The sequence below is a fragment of the Triturus cristatus genome, chromosome 2_2, assembly GCF_964204655.1.
Source record: "Triturus cristatus chromosome 2_2, aTriCri1.1, whole genome shotgun sequence".
NCBI lineage: Eukaryota > Metazoa > Chordata > Amphibia > Caudata > Salamandridae > Triturus > Triturus cristatus.
In genome coordinates this window covers 775,083,195-775,104,146 of record NC_140582.1, presented here as the reverse complement: position 1 = coordinate 775,104,146, position 20,952 = coordinate 775,083,195, and the positions used below count along the sequence as shown (strand labels likewise).

General features: G+C 40.8%; 1 protein-coding gene across 2 annotated transcripts in view; it reads right to left on the bottom strand.

The window, feature by feature from the left end:
- Positions 1-20,952, bottom strand: part of SGCZ (sarcoglycan zeta) — a 4,297,431-nt gene that overhangs the window by 519,631 nt on the left and 3,756,848 nt on the right. For both annotated transcript variants that reach the window (XM_085642032.1, XM_085642033.1), the window contains exon 11: positions 17,359-17,481. In XM_085642032.1, the coding sequence (XP_085498158.1) occupies positions 17,359-17,481 (123 nt within the window). The remainder of the gene's footprint in view (positions 1-17,358; positions 17,482-20,952) is intronic.

Sequence of the window (20,952 nt, the reverse complement as noted above, 5' to 3'; positions counted from 1 at the left end):
GTAGGCAGTGGATTCCCCAATATGCATTTCTAGCAAAACCACTCATTCAGTTGACAACCCAGGAGGCAGCGACATCGACTGTCCTCCCTTGGACTCCAGAACATACACAAGCTTTTGAAGACTTAAAGAAAGCTTTATGCCAAGCACCTGTTTTAGCGACACCATGTTACAGTAAGCCTTTTACACTCTTTGTTACAGAACGTGAAGGTATTGCTTTGTCAGTACTCACTCAGGAACAAGCAGGATCACACAAGCCATGTGCTTACTTTTCTAGCACATTAGATCCCGTAGCTCAAGCTCTTCCTGCGTGCCTGAAATCAGTTGCAGCAACAGCTCTAGCGATCAGACAAAGCGATTCCATAGTATTAGGACATCAATTGACAGTACAAGTACCACACGCAGTAGAGGTTCTCTTGAACCGGACACAAACACAACACTTGACTATAGCACGACTGACAGGTTATGAACTAACATTGTTTCAGCCACACATAGAAATCAGACGTTGTAGTACATTAAATCCTGCCACACTTTTGCCATTAAGTGGAACAGACCCACTGGCACACGATTGTATTGAAGTCATTACTATTACGACGAAACCCAGACAAGACTTGACAGACGTCCCATTACCAGACCCAGACCTGACACTTTATGTGGATGGTTCATGTATGAGAACAAGTACAGGAGAGTTAGTGGCCGCTTATGCAGTCACGACAGACACCGAAGTCATTGAAACAAATTGTATTGACATATTATCAGCTCAAGCAGCAAAGCTTATTGCTCTGACACAAGCCTGTATTCAAGCCAAGAATAGAATAGTTAACATATACACAGATTCACGTTATGCATTCGGAGTTGTACACGACTTCGGAGTCCTTTGGCGAGAGAGAGGTTATTTGACTTCTCACGGTGCCAACATCCAACACGGTCCCCTCATTCAAGCTCTGTTAGATGCAATACATCTACCTACTTCAATATCTATCATGAAGTGTAAGGCCCATACAAAAGTCACCGATATCATTTCCCTGGGTAACGACCTAGCAGACCGAACAGCTAAGCAAACAGCACAGAATAGGACTCATGCAACTGACTTGACAAAGACAATAGTTCAGACGCCGACACACTGCATGACAGTTAGGATCCCGCCCTTGATGTAATTGACATACAGACACATGCTACACCAGAGGAAATAAAGAAATGGACTGAATTAGGAGGGATCCAAACAGATCAGGGATGGATGACGAAGGGAAAATCTATATGGTTTCTCCCCGACTCAATGGTTCAAGTTATCATTAACACAATACATAGTCCAGCACATTTAGGAGAAAAAGCTATGTTAGACAGTATTCAAAACATTTGGTTCAACAAACACTTACGAGCTGCAGCCAAACAGAAAGTCCGAACTTGTATGATTTGTTGTCAGTTCAATCCAGGTAAAGGTGTACCTGTAGCGCAGGGTGGATTTCAACCTCCCGATCACCCTTTTGAAGTCCTCCAGATGGATTATATCCAGATGGAACGATGTCGAGGATTCAAATATGTCCTCGTAGTTGTATGCGCTCTTTCCCGTTGGACAGAGGCATATCCCGTCTCAGATTACACTGCCCCGACTACTGCCAAACAATTAGTTCGTGAATTCTTCCCACGGTATGGTTTGCCTCGTATCGTGTATTCAGATAATGGCCAGCCGTTCTCATCCGAGCTAATGAAACACATTTCACTCTTGTTAGGCTATCAATGGAAATTTCACTGTGCCCGACATCCCGAGGCAGCAGGTCTCGTGGAACGTCATAATCAGACCCTGAAAATTCGACTTTCTAAAGTCTGTAGAGAGAAAGGCGTCGACTGGATAGTAGCCTTACCAGTTGCACTCTTTTACATGAGAATGGTAGCACATTCTCGCACAGGGCTATCCCCGTACGAGGTGGTCTTCGGTAGGCCACCAAATATGTGGGGGACGCCTATACCTCGTAAAATCACTGATGTTGATTGTAATATGCTGACAGATTACCTTGCTTCCTTGATGTCTGCACTACAATCTTGCCGTTCACAGGTAGCTGCAGCCTTTCCCGACAACACCGAGGTAAAGCCCCATGAAGTGGTTCCTGGAGACCTTGTTTTCATCAGAAACTTCGACAGGAGGAGCCCATTGGAGCCTCGTTGGCAAACACCAAAGCTGGTACTTCTAACCACGAGGACAGCAGTGAAGGTCGAGGGTCGCAAGGGTTGGTTACACTCGAGCCATATCAAGAAATTTCATGGACTACCGTCTGATTTGAACTCTCAGCCCTGCCCCCTTCCAGAGACTGATTCAAAACTCCCCCTGGTTGAAAAGACCGAATCTCAAAACTATAAACTGAAACTAAGGTCTAGTAAGTCAGACAATTCGATTGTTTAAGTCCTCTCCAAGGTGAATCGGTTGAATAAGTCTCTGACATGTATCCTCTAGACCGAATTAGAGAGAGAAATAGACAGAAACAGCTCAAGAAATATGCATACTGTAAATCACTTCATAGTCACTGTATAGTGACATTGTTGATTATGTTTTTTCTAAGTCTTTTTATTATTGCTGCAAGTATACTGTTGCACATGTACTATCCTATTTTCAAGCGTGCTTATTCTGCTTACAATGTTACTGCCGAACATTCTTTCAGTGAACTACCTCCACATGAGTTGTCCTATAGATTTGCGCTGCGCAACAACACATTCATTAGTATGTTACATCATTCCCATCAGACCAGCAATGCTACAAATTGTTGGATATGTGGCCGACTCCCTCCCTATCAGAGATACAAAGGAGTTCTGCCTCTCTTTCCGTACCCGTTCACACACAATGGTTCCTGTGGAGCATGGTTTAGTTTGATTGACTCTTTAGATTCAAACACTGTAGTTTACCAGAGCAACTGGGTATGGGGAAACCTGAGCTTAGTTTTGCTAAAAGCCTGTTATCCTAACAAGGAGGGACTTCCCAAAAGAACAGGAACTGATCTAGAAAATGAAGTATATGGATTAGGTAATTTTACACTTAACCTCATGATTCTGAATGTTGAATCTGAAGCTGCACTAGTCTTGCCTGCTATGTCAGTATTACCAGTCAAAGGTGAATTCTGTGTAAGAAAGAATGGTTCAGTACATCTGGGTCATAGTAAATGTACTACTGTGATCGAATTCAGTGATAAAGGCAAGTCTACATTTAGAGCTTCCCGTCATTCCTACTTCATATGTGGTCATACCGCATATATACGCCTACCTCTAGATTGGGATGGAACCTGTTACATTGCATTCCTTCTGCCACCTGTTTTCCTAGCCCCTCCTGATTATCATAGAAATACCAATCTAGTACACCATAGACCCCAGAGAGATATCCCGATTGTTGACTACACTGAAACAGCATGGGAACAATATACAGACTTCAATAAAGGTCTCTTTCCTTACATAGGTGTGGTCTCAAATAGTAAACGGATACGTAGATTAACCAGAACCCTTGAAGCAGTAGTGAATGAAACTACCTCTGCCCTAGGCAACTTAACAGAGGAGCAGTCTGCGATGCGGATTGTTGTTCTCCAAAATCGTCTTGTCCTTGACGTCATCCTAGCCGATAGGGGCGGAGCTTGTAGGGTCATCGGATCAAGTTGCTGTGTTTTCATCCCAGAAAACGCGCCATCCGTATATAAAGCCATAACTCGTCTTCACAAGATTGCAAACCAGATACATCAGAATCCAGGCACCTGGACATGGTCCGGTTGGTTCTGGAGCGTGTTGTCAGCCTGGGGATGGAAAGTCCTATCCTTCCTAGGTATTGGCCTTCTCATAGTATTCAGTTGTTGTCTGTGTCTACAATGTGGACCAGCGATTTGCGGCCTGTGTGCCACATCGTGTATTCCACGTTCAAGTTTTCATTCAAAATCACGGAAGAAGAAAGAAGAGCAAATTATGTTATATGAACAGATTGATGGATTCCTGAAGATCGATATTTCATGAAGGGTCCGTAGGGGACAAGGAGGGAATGAGGAAATATGAATTTTTATGATCAATTGTGTCCCCTATCTAGACCCCAACGGCTCCATGTACATGCTACAAGTACATGTATGTTCCCTCCACTTCAAGCTATGAAGACGCAAATACAATTGTGTCCAACGTTAATATGTCCTCTTTCAGATCTGCCATGAATGGGTCAGATATTCCGTTCCTAAGTATGCCTTGCCACCGTCTTTATATGGTATACTTTTCACGTTTTCCAGCTCTGGCAAGGTAGGCCCTGAATTCTGCCATCGAGCTTTTTCCTGCTTCTGCCTCTGAATGCTCCAGCCTGGACCTACATCTGTATCCATGAACTTTGTCTTACTTCCTGCGCGGCTAACGGTGCCTAGCCCGGCCTGTTGCCTGCCAAAAAACTGTATTCAACCTTCAAGTTATCTGCTCCGCTCCTCAAGAAATACATTCCTGTCTAGTAGCTTAGGTAAACATCCCTCCAGCTGCAAAGCAAAGGGCCCGGCCTTACTGTCTCCGTGCAAGTAATTCATGACTTTCGTTACCATGGTAGGCCCATGCCCCCTCGCATCTCATGTAGACACTTAGACGCTTGTACACGCACTAGCAGTCAGTATAGAATAGGCTCTGTCCGAAAGACCTTTCCTTCCAGATAATATAGTTCCTTAAACACAAGATATTAGATATGATTTGGGATTAGGTTGTCCTGACATCCCAGACTTCTGTCTCCTCATGTAGGGCTAAATGTCAAGTTCCCTTCACCCTCTAGTTACACGTCAATCCCACGTCATGCGGCTGCGCGCGCATCTCCGCCATGTATTTCTGCTGACTTTGCAGGATTCTCTTATGGATCCACCCACTTGTGTCATCATCATAATGACGTTTCTAGTATACGCCTTTATGCACGCCTATTGTAACGCCTTTTCATTACGTATGTGTATTCTTATCTCTCTTCTCAACTGTAACGCCTTCTGCATATGTCTTTACTGTAATGCATTTTTCATATAAATATGACAACCTGTCAATAATGTATTGCTGATCCCTTCCTGAACCTTCGTGGTGACGGAACTCGATTGCCTGGTTCGAACCATCATTCCTTTGTAAGGAATAAATTCCCTTTTATAACCTCAAATACCACGGATTCTGCCTCTTATTTTTACTGAGTTATTCCTATTGAATTTTACCGCATAAATTAAGTCTAGGTAATTTAAATTTACCACACATCGTAGGTCAAAATGACATTGGTAATTGTCGCTGTGCTGGCTTCACCGTGAATAAAGACAAACTAGCTACATAGGCAATGTCTGTATGATGTCAAATAAGTGTGTTGTATTGTATTAAAGGGAGAAAGGAAAGGAACAGAATGTTAAACAACGTCATGCTAGAAATATATATTGAACAGATAAGATTTTGTGCCTCCAGCTTGAAACTATACAGGTGTCATGGAAAGGGCCCTATGGTAAACAGTCACTACAGGCCTTTACCCCTTAACATTGTCTTCTCTCTACTGGAGAGCCAATACAAATATTGCACTAAGGCAAACTGGCAGCTTATGGGGGGATATACGAGATATTTTTTTACTACACTATTTGTGGCATCCCCCAAATGTCTATCAATATACCTATTTTCTCATTTTCAAAGGGCCTCCCTTAGACACCATATTGTTGACCCCATAGTATGATCTGCTCAATGGCAGAGTGCCCCAGCAAATGTACCACAAAGACATATGCACCAAGAAGAACAAGAATGCCGTATTGGCAAGATAAATGTCAAAATGTGAATGGGAAATCTTTTCGCTCTTAATGTGTCTGAACGCTATCAGTCTGAACCAGTATGCAAGGCTCCAATACTGTAACAGTTTTGTCTAGAACGCTGGTCAATGCAAAAGAGACCAATGTAGTAACCGCAGAGTCAATAAAATATCTGCAGTACGCATATTAAATGAAGAGAAAGAAGAATAATATCCAAGACAACTGTAAGCTTTGTTTTATCAATATATATGTTCAATTATTAAAAGCTACTATATCGAAATGCAAAACGTCTTTACTCAGAGGCCGAATGCATCTCTTGTCAATGTAAAAAAGAACAACACCGCCTCCAGGAAGATGATAATATGTTCTACGCTAGAGGTGAATTTTAAGTATTACTAAATTCTATTGTGAGTGTTACATTCTACCAATGTGGTTTGAGATTTTTCCAAATTGACTTGTTCATCTAAATTAAATCCAGGTACTTAAATAATCTGGCTAAGTGATTTTTTTGTGTGGAAATTAACAGTTGGAATAAAACAAAATGCCACTTGATTGTTCTTTTCTTTTCTCCATTTTGGATTTATTTGTACAAGCCATTAAAAGTGTGACACAGGCTTCAGGAAAAAATATATATATTGGACGATCTGTCAGTGCGTGAATTAAACAGAGGAGGGTAAAAATGTCAATTTTTTGACCCCATCAGACATGGGTAGATTTGGCTCATGGTGAAACAACTTGTAAAATCATAAGTAAATAATGGAAATATTTGTGATTCTCCTTCATGGATGAATTATTGGTAGGGTAAGGACTTTTTTCCAGGCTTTTTTCTCTTTGGCTTTTGTCTGAGCATTGTGGTAGCTTTTCTGACAACAGATGTTGTATGAATGTTTTACATATTGGCATGAGCTGAGATTTGTATATATAATGTTTTTAACTATATATTTTGTTTTGCATTTTGCACTTTCATGGTTCATTGACACAAAATAAAGTTGACTGATGATGAGGTAAAGTAATGTTGTTTTTAGGTCAAGCCTATAGCGGCAGTTTGCATGGGTTGCTCGCTTTGCGAGGCATGCAGTATTCAGTATGGAGTGGAATCTCTGTGGAAGCTCCGCCCACTCTCTGCCCATCTTTTTCATTGGATTGTGTTCCGATTGGTTTTAGGTTTTTTGTTCCCTCCTTATGACGGTCATGTCGTAATTTGGATCCTTCCATTGCTACTGGCCCCTTTACTTCGAGTTTTGCACAGTATGTTTTTTAGATTGTGAGCGCTTCTTTTTTTCTGTGCCTCCCCCACTCCCGCAGTCCATGCCTTCTCACCCCCTGCACTCCGGTTGTTCGTGCCTTCTCGTCCACCCGCACTCCCGTTTGCAATGAAATAGGTGTCGCTTAAATGCGAGTCTTATTGCATTGCAAATGCATGTTTGATTTAGGGAACCTAATATAGATTTTTTCTTACGAGAGACAAAACGGATACGTTTGCATGTTTACTGCACAGGTACACTCTATGAACTGATAGATAGCTTGGTTATCTAAATTCTGGTTTGGTTCCCTAGAGCCAGAGACTCCTCGATAGAGAAAGAGAGCTCCCTCTTCGACTGCCGCTGAACGTCGTATGTTTACAGTCTATCTATCTAAAAATGTTGTCCATGATCTCGAGACGGCACGCCTTTTTTTTCCAAATTCTTTGTGGTTTCTCGACAAGGACCAGCCTGGACTGTATCTCTTCTGGACACCAGGTATTATACTTTGCTCACTTCATTTGTATCCCTTGCTGATAATCGATACTTCCGCAGAGTGGGAGAGGAATCTTGCTCTCCCTACTATACTTTGTTGAGTGTGCATCTCGTTAACAGTCAGCTCTTCAGAACCTGGTAGTTTATACACATAAGCATATTTCAGGCATGACGAGAAAGCTCCTTCATTTAGTGGATGGTACTTCTGTCTGTAAACTGCGACATACCCTATTCTCCATGGAGTGTGAAAGCTTTAACATACGGCTTAACCTCACGCAAAAATCTAACTAATTGTAATATACATGATGATTTAATTCTCCCTTATATTATAACTCACATGGCAGCAGCTGATCTTCAGTCTTTGTCAGTGACATGCCTGCGGTGCACTGGTCACAAGATGCTGATGTTAGGGCAGTGGAATGCCTTCAGTGGGGCTACAATAGGCTGCTGTACATGACACTATAAACAGCGTGCAATGCGCGCTTTCATTTTACAAGCGGCCTGTCACTTGTTTAATATATGCACGGGCTCGGCGCATGATCACAGCGCCCGCTTAATTTACTATGCACGTTCGCCACGCGGCACAGCAACAAGAGAGGCTGATTGCTTACTGCAAAGACGGTTTTGCCTATGAAAAGATGGTGGCCAAAGTGTATCTAAAGAAATTAAACCAGGCGTGCTGACGTCAGCTTCTGTGCCTCGAAGCTGACATGTAAAACCGACTACGAAAGGAAGTGCTCTCTCTTTTGCATGGCACTTTGATTTTCATGTGCATGCGTGAGCCCGCGCTTCGCTCTCCTAACTCCAAGTTCCTCAACATGTTTATCACTGGTGGGTCATGTAATCTGATTTCCTTGCACGTGTGCGTGTGTTTATACAAATGTGAAGGATGGATTGCATATCTGTTCCCACAGGGCGACCGTAACAAAAAGACACTTTAATTGGCAGTGTTCCTGTGGGATAAACACGAGAGCTCAATATTTCTGTAAACTACGTAGGTTGAGCCTGAGTCAGCGTGCATGCACCTGTAACCACCAGTTCAAATTAAGCACTGGGTGGAATGGTGTATTTTCTAACCCAGCTGGTGCAGAGCAGGCTAAATCCCTACTACTGTGAGAGCACGTTCTGGTTGGAAGCGTGTCACTCGAATTGCACTCCGGTGGAGAAATTAATCAAGCGCAGTTTGTATGTAATTCATCGATTTATTCAGTTCACATGAATTTAATCATTCCTTTGAAAAGGTATCGTTATCACTGACGATTGTACATCACAAACGAGTATATTGTATTCATAACTCGGTATAGCCCAATGCATTTCGGGCCGGTACGGCCCTACGTCAGGGGCAGCACTAAAAGGGAGGATACAAGGGAACAGCTTTTACTCAATATGAACGTATCAACATTGTAAAGAGCAAAGTACAAGAAACGTAAATTAACATTCCAAATTAGCAGGTTTAACTGAAAAAACAACGAACAAGAGTGTGTGCAGAATTCGAGAAGTGTAATTGAAGTAAAGCGATGGTACGTTGATGCATGCGTTGTACCATGTCAAAGAACAATAGTTTAAAAAAAGAAGAATTGTGAGTAAGATGAATTCGAGTCGGTGGTGAGTCGTGTAAAACAAGTCTAGTGTTTGGCTAGATTACGTGCGGACAAAAAACAGCAATGAACATGAAACCGTATGAGAGAAAAAATAAATGACGTAAGTGAGAAACGTGACAAGTGCAAGTGATCAAATTGTGACGGGTATAGAGATACATTAGGTAAGCGGAAATTACACGAAAGGGGTGATAGAAGAGTTTGGGTTCCAAATGCGAAAGATCGCCAAAAGTGTGTTAGTAGACGCAGAGCAGCGCGAGTATAAAGAAGCATAACGGTGTCATCAAATAGCGTATTCTACTTACGTGATGCTGGATCGTTCAGAGCAGAGCGGTCAAAGGTGCCGGTTTCTCAGCAAGTCAATAGACTGTAAAACCCGCGCGGTTTTTAAAGGGTGTCAGGTGATAATTATCACCAATCAGGTGTGGGAGGCTGCATAGCCAATCGTGTGCGTCGATGTTAGTCAATGTGTTATCCAACGTGTGTGACGCCGATAGGTTAGTTATGGAAGGTGGAGGCCAATCAAAATAGGAAAATACAAGCCTGTTACAAAGTAACAGCGACTGCGTAGTAGCGTGTAAGAAGTTACGTAAATGGTAGAGGGTGTGTATACGATCAAAACGTGATAGTGAAACAGTCAAAGAGGAATGTGAGAAAAGAAAAAGTGAAAAGACACAAGTGTGCAAGCAAACGTAGTCTGGAAAAGTAGTGAGCCCAATGGTAAGAAGAAGTCATGTCAATATGTTAATCCAACTGATAACAAAGTAATATGAAATGAATAAATAAAAGTGTGTGCGGGGTAAATACAGGAACCAAATAAGAGAATATGGCACATAATACGATGGTAAATGCAGACATACAGTACACTGAAGGATGCTGACATGCAATACTCATAAATGATAATAACTGGTGCAACAAGTAGCTGGCAAAATAAACAACTGAGTTAAAACATCAGGGGATACAAGGTTGTGGGGTCCCGGGTCTCATGGGTGTATGCCCATATGGTTCATATCAAGGTGTATTCAGAATATCGGAGAACAAATCAGAGTCAAAGAACATTACAGAAAGCAACCTAGATCAAAACGATCATTAAGTCCTTTAGGATGAATCGAATCAAGTTTGTTGATCCAAAAAACTTCACGTTGTAATAGATGTTGGGTATTATTTCGTCCTTTTATGATCGGTACTTGTTCGAGAATCAAGAAACGTAGTTGACAAATGTTATGTTGTAAACGATCAAAATGGGTAGCAATGGGAGACTTTGACTGGTGAGTGCGTATGTTGCTCTTGTGTTCGTTCAGGCGAATACGTATTTTCCTCTCCGTCTTGCCAACGTAAACAAGCCCACAGGGGCATTTGAGTAAGTAGATGACGTTCTGTGTGTTGCACGTGGCTGTTACGGATAAGTTTATGAGAAAACCTTTATGAGGGTGTGCAATCTTATTACCCTTGATAATGGAGTTACAGTTTCCGCAGTTCAAGCAGGGGATGGTACCTTTGAATTCACTGGTTTGCTCTTTTTTGGGCGTAGATAAAAGTTGTTTCAAATTTTGAGATCTTTGGTATGCAAATCTTGGTTGTGAATCAAAGATATGTTGAAAGTCAGGTTCATTGCTCAGTATCGGCCAATACCTTAGCACAATTTTCTTGATTTGATGACTTCTCGTTGAGAATTTAGAGATGAACACGGATCTAATTTCTTGTTGGACCTGCGGTTTAGGTTGAAGCAAGTCCTGTCTGGTAGGGAGATCTGCTTTGGTGATAGCATTTTCCAGGATCGTATCAGGATAGTTGCGTTGTTTAAATTTGTCTATACAAGAAGTTTTGCTAGATTCGTAAAGTTCATCTGAGCTGGCAATTCTTTTGAGTCGTAACAACTGTGAATAAGGTAGATGTTTTTTTAAGGAAGGCTGATGAAAACTGTCATAATGTAGTAAGTTGTTCCTGTCGGTGGGTTTGGTGTATACTTGTGTGGTAAGTTGGTTTCCAGTGTTGGTAACAAGAGTATCCAAAAAGGTTACTGACTCTTGACTGATGTTATGGGTGAATTCGATTCGATGATCCACTGTGTTAAGAATTTCTATCAGTTGAACCAGAAGGGTAGTCGGTCCTTTCCAAATGATAAAGATATCATCTATATACCTTTTGTAAAGAATCAAGTTGTTTGTCCAGTCAGTATTACAGAGAATGTGATCCAGTTCAAAACGATACATATAGAGATTGGCGTACGTAGGCGCTGCACAATTGCCCATGGATGTGCCTGAGCATTGCATATAGTACGTTCCAGACCATTCAAAGTAACTGTGGTAAAGTGAAAAATGAATGAGTTCCATGAGGAATATATTCAGATTGTTAGGTTTGTCAGTCTGGAGTAGAAATGATTCGATAGCTTCCAGTCCTTTGTCATGCGGAATTGATGTGTATAATGACTTTACATCAATTGTAGCTAATGTAGTATCAGGGGTGATTTGATTCTGTATTGACTGTATGATGTTTAGGAAATCGGTGGTGTCCTTAATGTATGTTGACATTGATTGGACTAGTGGTTGCAAATGTTTATCCAAGTATCTTCCCACCGGTTCATGAATTGAATTTACTGTCGATACAATGGGTCTAAACGGGGGTTTGGTTGTGTGTTTGTGGATTTTGGGTAACATGTATATGTATGGAATAGCCGGATCTTCCTTGATTAGAAATCTCTTGTCTTCATCTTTGATGGTGCCTTTTTCATACGCATTGTTCACAATGATCTTGAGAATGTTTGTGAATTCCTTGGTGGGATCTGATGATATTGGCATGTAAATATCGGAGTTTTGAACATGTTCGTTGACATTGTCATGGTAAAAGGTAGAATCCATGATAACTAGGGCGCCCCCTTTATCGGCTTCTCTGAAGGTAATTTCAGGTTTGTTAGCCAGGTATTTAAGAGTATCATATTCTTTGCGTGTCAAATTAGCAAAAGTGCTTTTGGTATGGTAAGTAATCTTCATGAGATCTTTTTTAACAATTGTTTCAAAAGCATCTAGTGCTTTGTGGCTGGATGGAGCCATGAAAGTACTCTTATTCCTTAGACCAAGTAACGTGTTTTCACGAGGTGTATCCGGTGTTTGGATGATGTTGTGAAAGAAGTGTTTCAATCTTAGTGATCTCATAAATTTAAAAAGGCTGATTTCTGTTTCCAACTGGTTAGAATGGTAGGTGGGTACAAATGAAGTACCTTTTTGCAGAGTTTGTATTTGAAATTGTGTGAGAGTGTAACCGGAAATGTTGATTACTAAGTTTTCTGGCTGCGTGTACTTTTTGCGATGGTTTTGGACGTGGACTTTCCTCCTGGATCTCCTGGTGGTTTTGGACCTGATCCTAAAAAATGTTGTCTATTAGTGCTGGTTGATGGTTCATCACTGGCTGCTTGTAATGATTCTGTTGATTCGGAAGACTCCGTGGTCGGTTTAGTGGGTGCACTGGTAGAAGGTCTGGTGTTAGCGGAAGAGTCGTCAGAGGATGTAGCGTCTGACTCAAACGTACGACCTGTTTGTTTGCGTTGTTGTCTTCTTGTGGCGTAAACGTCGGCCCAGGTGTAGACCTCTCCGAGCTTATAATCCACTGTGTCACGCTTAAATTTTCTGGTTTTTCTCTCATTAATTTCATTTGTATATGCGTCTAGTTGTTTATTGATATCTGCTAGTGTCGCATTCCAATCTGTGTCCGATAAATTTGTAGAGATATCCTGTCTTAGGTCGTCAATTTCTTTGGACAAATCTTCCAATAGTTTAGATAATTCTTCTACAATCAGGAGTATTAGGTCGAGTGAACATTTGTTAAGGATGGCTTCCCAACGTAATGTGAATCTTGGATTGTTCTTGCATAAAGTTGATTTAAGTGCTATCCTTAGTCCCCTTGGGATCCGTTGGACCTTGTGGTACCTGATGAGGGTGCTCGCGTGCAAGCGTTGATTTATAGCTCTTTTAGATGTATATAGTAGTTGCTTTATATTAGATTGAACAGAGGTTGTACTAGAGCTGGATCCTGTAGTGTCCTCGAAAAGTGCATATATACGTTGTGTTTCTTCGTGTGTGTACATGAAAGTCTCTGTTCTGCTTTCTTTGTTAAGTTCCATGACAATGTCAACGAACATGTTCAAAACTCCGATATTTACATGCCAATATCATCAGATCCCACCAAGGAATTCACAAACATTCTCAAGATCATTGTGAACAATGCGTATGAAAAAGGCACCATCAAAGATGAAGACAAGAGATTTCTAATCAAGGAAGATCCGGCTATTCCATACATATACATGTTACCCAAAATCCACAAACACGCAACCAAACCCCCGTTTAGACCCATTGTATCGACAGTAAATTCAATTCATGAACCGGTGGGAAGATACTTGGATAAACATTTGCAACCACTAGTCCAATCGATGTCAACATACATTAAGGACACCACCGATTTCCTAAACATCATACAGTCAATACAGAATCAAATCACCCCTGATACTACATTAGCTACAATTGATGTAAAGTCATTAAACACATCAATTCCGCATGACAAAGGACTGGAAGCTATCGAATCATTTCTACTCCAGACTGACAAACCTAACAATCTGAATATATTCCTCATGGAACTCATTCATTTTTCACTTTACCACAGTTACTTTGAATGGTCTGGAACGTACTATATGCAATGCTCAGGCACATCCATGGGCAATTGTGCAGCGCCTACGTACGCCAATCTCTATATGTATCGTTTTGAACTGGATCACATTCTCTGTAATACTGACTGGACAAACAACTTGATTCTTTACAAAAGGTATATAGATGATATCTTTATCATTTGGAAAGGACCGACTACCCTTCTGGTTCAACTGATAGAAATTCTTAACACAGTGGATCATCGAATCGAATTCACCTATAACATCAGTCAAGAGTCAGTAACCTTTTTGGATACTCTTGTTACCAACACTGGAAACCAACTTACCACACAAGTATACACCAAACCCACCGACAGGAACAACTTACTACATTATGACAGTTTTCATCAGCCTTCCTTAAAAAAACATCTACCTTATTCACAGTTGTTATGACTCAAAAGAATTGCCAGCTCAGAGGAACTTTACGAATCTAGCAAAACTTCTTGTATAGACAAATTTAAACAACGCAACTATCCTGATACGATCCTGGAAAATGCTATCACCAAAGCCGATATCCCTACCAGACAGGACTTGCTTCAACCTAAACCGCAGGTCCAACAAGAAATTAGATCCGTGTTCATCTCTAAATTCTCAACGAGAAGTCATCAAATCAAGAAAATTGTGCTAAGGTATTGGCCGATACTGAGCAATGAACCTGACTTTCAACATATCTTTGATTCACAACCAAGATTTGCATACCAAAGATCTCAAAATTTGAAACAACTTTTATCTACGCCCAAAAAAGAGCAAACCAGTGAATTCAAAGGTACCATCCCCTGCTTGAACTGCGGAAACTGTAACTCCATTATTAAGGGTAATAAGATTGCACACCCTCATAAAGGTTTTCTCATAAACTTATCCGTAACAGCCACGTGCAACACACAGAACGTCATCTACTTACTCAAATGCCCCTGTGGGCTTGTTTACGTTGGCAAGACGGAGAGGAAAATACGTATTCGCCTGAACGAACACAAGAGCAACATACGCACTCACCAGTCAAAGTCTCCCATTGCTACCCATTTTGATCGTTTACAACATAACATTTGTCAACTACGTTTCTTGATTCTCGAACAAGTACCGATCATAAAAGGACGAAATAATACCCAACATCTATTACAACGTGAAGTTTTTTGGATCAACAAACTTGATTCGATTCATCCTAAAGGACTTAATGATCGTTTTGATCTAGGTTGCTTTCTGTAATGTTCTTTGACTCTGATTTGTTCTCCGATATTCTGAATACACCTTGATATGAATCATATGGGCATACACCCATGAGACCCGGGACCCCACAACCTTGTATCCCCTGATGTTTTACCTCAGTTGTTTATTTTGCCAGCTACTTGTTGCACCAGTTATTATCATTTATGAGTATTGCATGTCAGCATCCTTCAGTGTACTGTATGTCTGCATTTACCATCGTATTATGTGCCATATTCTCTTATTTGGTTCCTGTATTTACCCCGCACACACTTTTATTTATTCATTTCATATTACTTTGTTATCAGTTGGATTAACATATTGACATGACTTCTTCTTACCATTGGGCTCACTACTTTTCCAGACTACGTTTGCTTGCACACTTGTGTCTTTTCACTTTTTCTTTTCTCACATTCCTCTTTGACTGTTTCACTATCACGTTTTGATCGTATACACACCCTCTACCATTTACGTAACTTCTTACACGCTACTACGCAGTCGCTGTTACTTTGTAACAGGCTTGTATTTTCCTATTTTGATTGGCCTCCACCTTCCATAACTAACCTATCAGCGTCACACACGTTGGATAACACATTGACTAACATCGACGCACACGATTGGCTATGCAGCCTCCCACACCTGATTAGTGATAATTATCACTTGACACCCTTTAAAAACCGCGCGCGTTTTACAGTCTATTGACTTGCTGAGAAACCGGCACCTTTGACCGCTCTGCTCTGAACGATCCAGCATCACGTAAGTAGAATACGCTATTTGATGACACCGTTATGCTTCTTTATACTCGCGCTGCTCTGCGTCTACTAACACACTTTTGGCGATCTTTCGCATTTGGAACCCAAACTCTTCTATCACCCCTTTCGTGTAATTTCCGCTTACCTAATGTATCTCTATACCCGTCACAATTTGATCACTTGCACTTGTCACGTTTCTCACTTACGTTATTTATTTTTTCTCTCATACGGTTTCATGTTCATTGCTGTTTTTTGTCCGCACGTAATCTAGCCAAACACTAGACTCGTTTTACACGACTCACCACCGACTCGAATTCATCTTACTCACAATTCTTCTTTTTTTAATCTATTGTTCTTTGACATAGTACAACGCATGCATCAACGTACCATCGCTTTACTTCAATTACACTTCTCGAATTCTGCACACACTCTTGTTCGTTGTTTTTTCAGTTAAACCTGCTAATTTGGAATGTTAATTTACGTTTCTTGTACTTTGCTCTTTACAATGTTGATACGTTCATATTGAGTAAAAGCTGTTCCCTTGTATCCTCCCTTTTAGTGCTGCCCCTGACGAAGGGCCGTACCGGCCCGAAATGCATTGGGCTATACCGAGTTATGAATACAATATACTCGTTTGTGATGTACAATCGTCAGTGATAACGATACCTTTTCAAAGGAATGATTAAATTCATGTGAACTGAATAAATCGATGAATTACATACAAACTGCGCTTGATTAATTTCTCCACCGGAGTGCAATTCGAGTGACACGCTTCCAACCAGAACGTGCTCTCACAGTATTCTTATCCCTACTCAGGGGGATCTACTCGTCTGCACCCATACCTTGTTTACCGAAAGTATACGATTAAACAAGAGTGCGCTTCCTCTCTTTTCATAAATCCCTACTACCCCTTTTCTGCCACCACGCTTCTACAGAAAATTAACCAGCATTTGCAATGCATTAAGGCTCGCCTTTACGCAAGTTTAAGCTATTGCCATTGTAAATGACAATGTCTTTTATTTATATTTTAAGAAACAAAACCAAAATAACAGGCATAACCATTTACAACGCCAATGGCTCAAACTCGCGTAACTGCGAATCCTATTGCATTGCACATGTTTGTTTTAAGTAGCTATTAATCTGCTAACATCTTAATCACAGTGCAATGCATAGTATTAGCAACACTAAATAAAATTAGGCTGAACATTAGCAATGACACGCACTGTACGTCCATGTACGATCATCGTGAGTCTGGTGTGCTTTTTCGGATTGAAGAATACTCATCTCAGAATCCAGTAAGAGAGGATGAGATAATCTTGCATATCCGGCAGTTGTACTAGTATACTTAGAGGCAAGTCTTTTCACTTTGAAGTTGTGTTGTACGCAAAGGTCAACTATACATACACCGCTTTCAAGATAATGAATACTGAACTAAGGCAGTTGTCGAGAAAGAATTATGCCACATTTTTAGATTTTCTTCATTTACAGAAAAGTGTGTTTTTGGGAGAACCCATACAATCGATGGCCATATTGCCTATATCTCAAGATTTCCCTATCTGGAGCAATCACCAATTAATACATTGAATAAAGATCGAACACATTTTCTTCTATAAAAATATTGATTTTATAGTGACATGTTACCTGTTACTCTTAGTTTCTCAGCACCAATAGTGATTTCTTCCTCGTCTGCAGAAAATAAAACCTTCCCACTTTCACTTTCTCTCACTTCAAATCTTTTACACTGGGCTTCGACTGAATCGGCTCCTGCAAACATACAAAGAGAAACACATAAAAATTGTGTAACTTTACCAAAATAACATGTTAACTTCAGTTACATCGATATAAACCCAGCACATGTCAAGGCGTTCTGTGAGATAACTTAGGTTGTTTGAACTGGGTTTTAATTTCTGAACTAGGCCAATGGAAATAAGTGTTTCGAACTTCTATGATAAAAACGGAATCTCATTTTAATGAAGCATTACTCAATAGGCAGCCCCTTAGAGGAACTTATATTTTTCAGGTCACAGCACAGTTTGATTTGTTAGTAGCACCACAATGTTTCTTTTCGGAAGCGTTTAGTGAACAGATGTAGAGCAAACAGAAAAGAAAAATAATGTGTGGAATATCAGAGAGGTATGCATAAAAACATAAACAATATGTCAAATGAACCAGTATTGAGAATATTAAACACATGCAAAGGGAAATTGTAGTGTAAAGAATTTGAAAATAATGAGGTACTGACTCCAAGGATCTGGGAAATACGGGTATGGAGATTTTGACTACCTTTCGTTCCTTGTTTACACCCTTATGGGGTAATAAAGACATTTCCTCGGGATGACACTGATGGGACTTGATTAGGTGGAGGGAGGCGGGCTGCAGAATATTGAAGGATGAGTTTGGGGGGGGGGGGGTACAAAGAAAACCCCTTTGCCCAGATCAAAATGGGCTACTGGAAGATTAACGAGATAGAGACCTAACTCTTTGAAAAGTTTCTCCTCAACCATGAAAACTAGAGACATGCAGTTTCCCGGTTGTTCTAGCATCTTACAAATATTGGTCCAGGTGAAAAACTCCTATTTCAGGTAGCATGGGGGCAAGGGCTTATCATTACACCTGGTTCTGACCAACTACAAGACATTATGACTAGAGGTGTGACTGAATCTAGTTATGTGGAGAGGTTGCAGTGGTGTAGGCTTTCTGACCCATATTATTTGGTCATGCCCCCAGTCGGAAATTTCTGGTAGATGGTTAAAATGATAAACAAAATATAACAGTGTCCCCACATCTACTAGGGTCACCATCTGAAGATATCTGCCCTTTATATGGCAGAAAATAGAAATCATCTCTCAACTCCTCCTGGCAGTGAAACATGTATTCTGTTGAAGTGGAGAACTGCAGCGATTTCTGCTGAGGCAATGTGCCAGGGAGGATTTGGTGGAACACAACCATGAAAAAGTGTTGAAAACAGTCCAGGCGATTAAACGAGAGTTAAGGCAGCAATGCAGTCTGCTGTTAGATAACTTGGCGAAGGAGTTTGGGGAGTTACAATGTCCCAGTACAGTGGAGCTTGAAAAAACTCTTCACTGGGCCACCAGAAAGCACAGTTAACTAACAGAATTTTGAGGAGTGTTGGTGATGTTCTAATTGGTGATGGGTGTCCTTGGGTTGGGTCAATTTTAGGGATGTGGGCGACAGGTTGTTTGAAATGTCTCTTTCCATGTAATGTTTTCCTTTGCTCCGAAAACGCAATAAAGAAGTATTCAAACCTAAAAGTAGGTTTGAATATTTTATCAAGGACAAGTTATGCTGAGCATGAACAGCTGCCTTAACTACAAGCTTCCTGCTGAGAAGTATGCAGAGGGACTTATAAGCTTACGGAGTTGGTGCAATTTTTAAGCAGGAAAATCTGTAAATAAAACATAGTGCTGGAATTGATTGGTAATACTGCACTCATTTAATACCACACCTCGCAGTATTGGTATTCACTGGGTGCGGTGCTACCTTCCAAAGGAGGAAGCATGGTATTAGAGGATCACATACACAATAAACACATGTTGAAGTGCAAGATTTAATTCATTTCGGAATGATGAGATGGAAGATGAAGGAGGAGTCGGGCAGTGAAGGTGACAGAAACAGGTATTGTCATTGTTTTCAATGGCAATGACATGCATACAGGCTATTCCTGAAATGTATTTAATTAACCTCCATTACAGTTATGGAACTTCATTACTTTAGCTAAGCTCCATGACAAGATGCTATACCACAGGCCATTATCTAAATATACCCTTAGCGGTTAAGTTACTTAGAAAGGTACAAAAGAATCCAAATTTAAATATATCATGATTTCCTTGCACTTGAATTAAATAGAGATACGATTAATAATCATTATTACATACAAATCTCCGATCAAAGGAAGCAAACAATTGTGACTGAGAACACAATGAAGTTTTGTAGAACAACCCCAGTCCCATAAAGCCCATACCGTTCCACCTCTCAGCTACTTAGGATACAGAATACCAGGGGCTTGGTCAGACTCTTCTCCACCGGTCCCTGAGGCTCCCAAGCAGCTCTGGCAGACTTACGAGACCACAGCTTTTCCTTTCCTTGGGCTGCTTGCTTTCCTCTTTGTCAAAATGTAGTTTTGGAAGATGGGCACCACTTCTTGAGACTGTTTGCCATTCTATTTGGTGCTGCATTGGCTTTATTCTTTTAATTTTGGATCGGGCACATATTGACAAGCCGCCATCTCAGGCTTCGCGTTCTCTGATGGGAATTTCAAGCATTGTCACGAGCGTTCTGAGCACTCTAAGGAATTATTTCTTTTTTTTTCTTTCTTTCATTGGTTACACGCTACTTACCTATGTTTGGTTCCTTACATCTGAAGATCTAATATTTCCTGGATAGCACTCCAAACAGCTTGTGAACTACTAGCTGGTTCTAGATTTCCACAGAGGGACAGCCATAATTATATGGATTACTAGTTTTTTTACATCACAGCTGATGGAATATATTCATGAAAATGAGCTTATTGCATGGTGATATATGAACACTTTTGTCCTCCTGCATTACTTTACTCCTTTGCCGACCTCAATATAGCGCTTCTTATTCTGAATCTGGATTACACTTCCGTTTCACTGCATGTGCATATCTTGGAAACAGAAGACAGCTGCTCGACCTCTCTTGCTCCAGTAAACATTTTATTTAGAATAAATCTCATCAAAGGGATCTTGCTCCTAATAATATGTCAAACCTCATGGAAGGTGCTGGTGATTACAGGGTGGACTGCAAACCCTCTGGCTTAAGAGCTATATCGAAGAAATCCTCTGGCTCAGGCAAAAGGCCCAAAAAATACTTGGACCCACCCTCCAAAACCTTCTCCCACCTCTGGATGATGTGTGTAAGAAATAAGGGTCCTAAAACCTTTGCAGTGGAAACCAATACATCTCTTCAACAAATTGAGGAAAAATGGTACTTCCACAACCAACACATTGCTGCCATTGAACAAAAAGTCAGTGATGTGGAGGATTCCATCCTGGATGTGAACCATTTGACAAAGGAAATAGAATTGGAAAACAGAAATAGGAGGAACAATCTTCGGCTATATGGTATTCCAGAAAACTCAGAAGGTTTCAACAGATTGCTTTTCTTCAAAAGGCTAGTCCCTCAATTATACATCTACAAGATCCTATTCCTCTCAGCTTTCAAAGAGCCCATCTTCTAGGGTCCAAAACATTC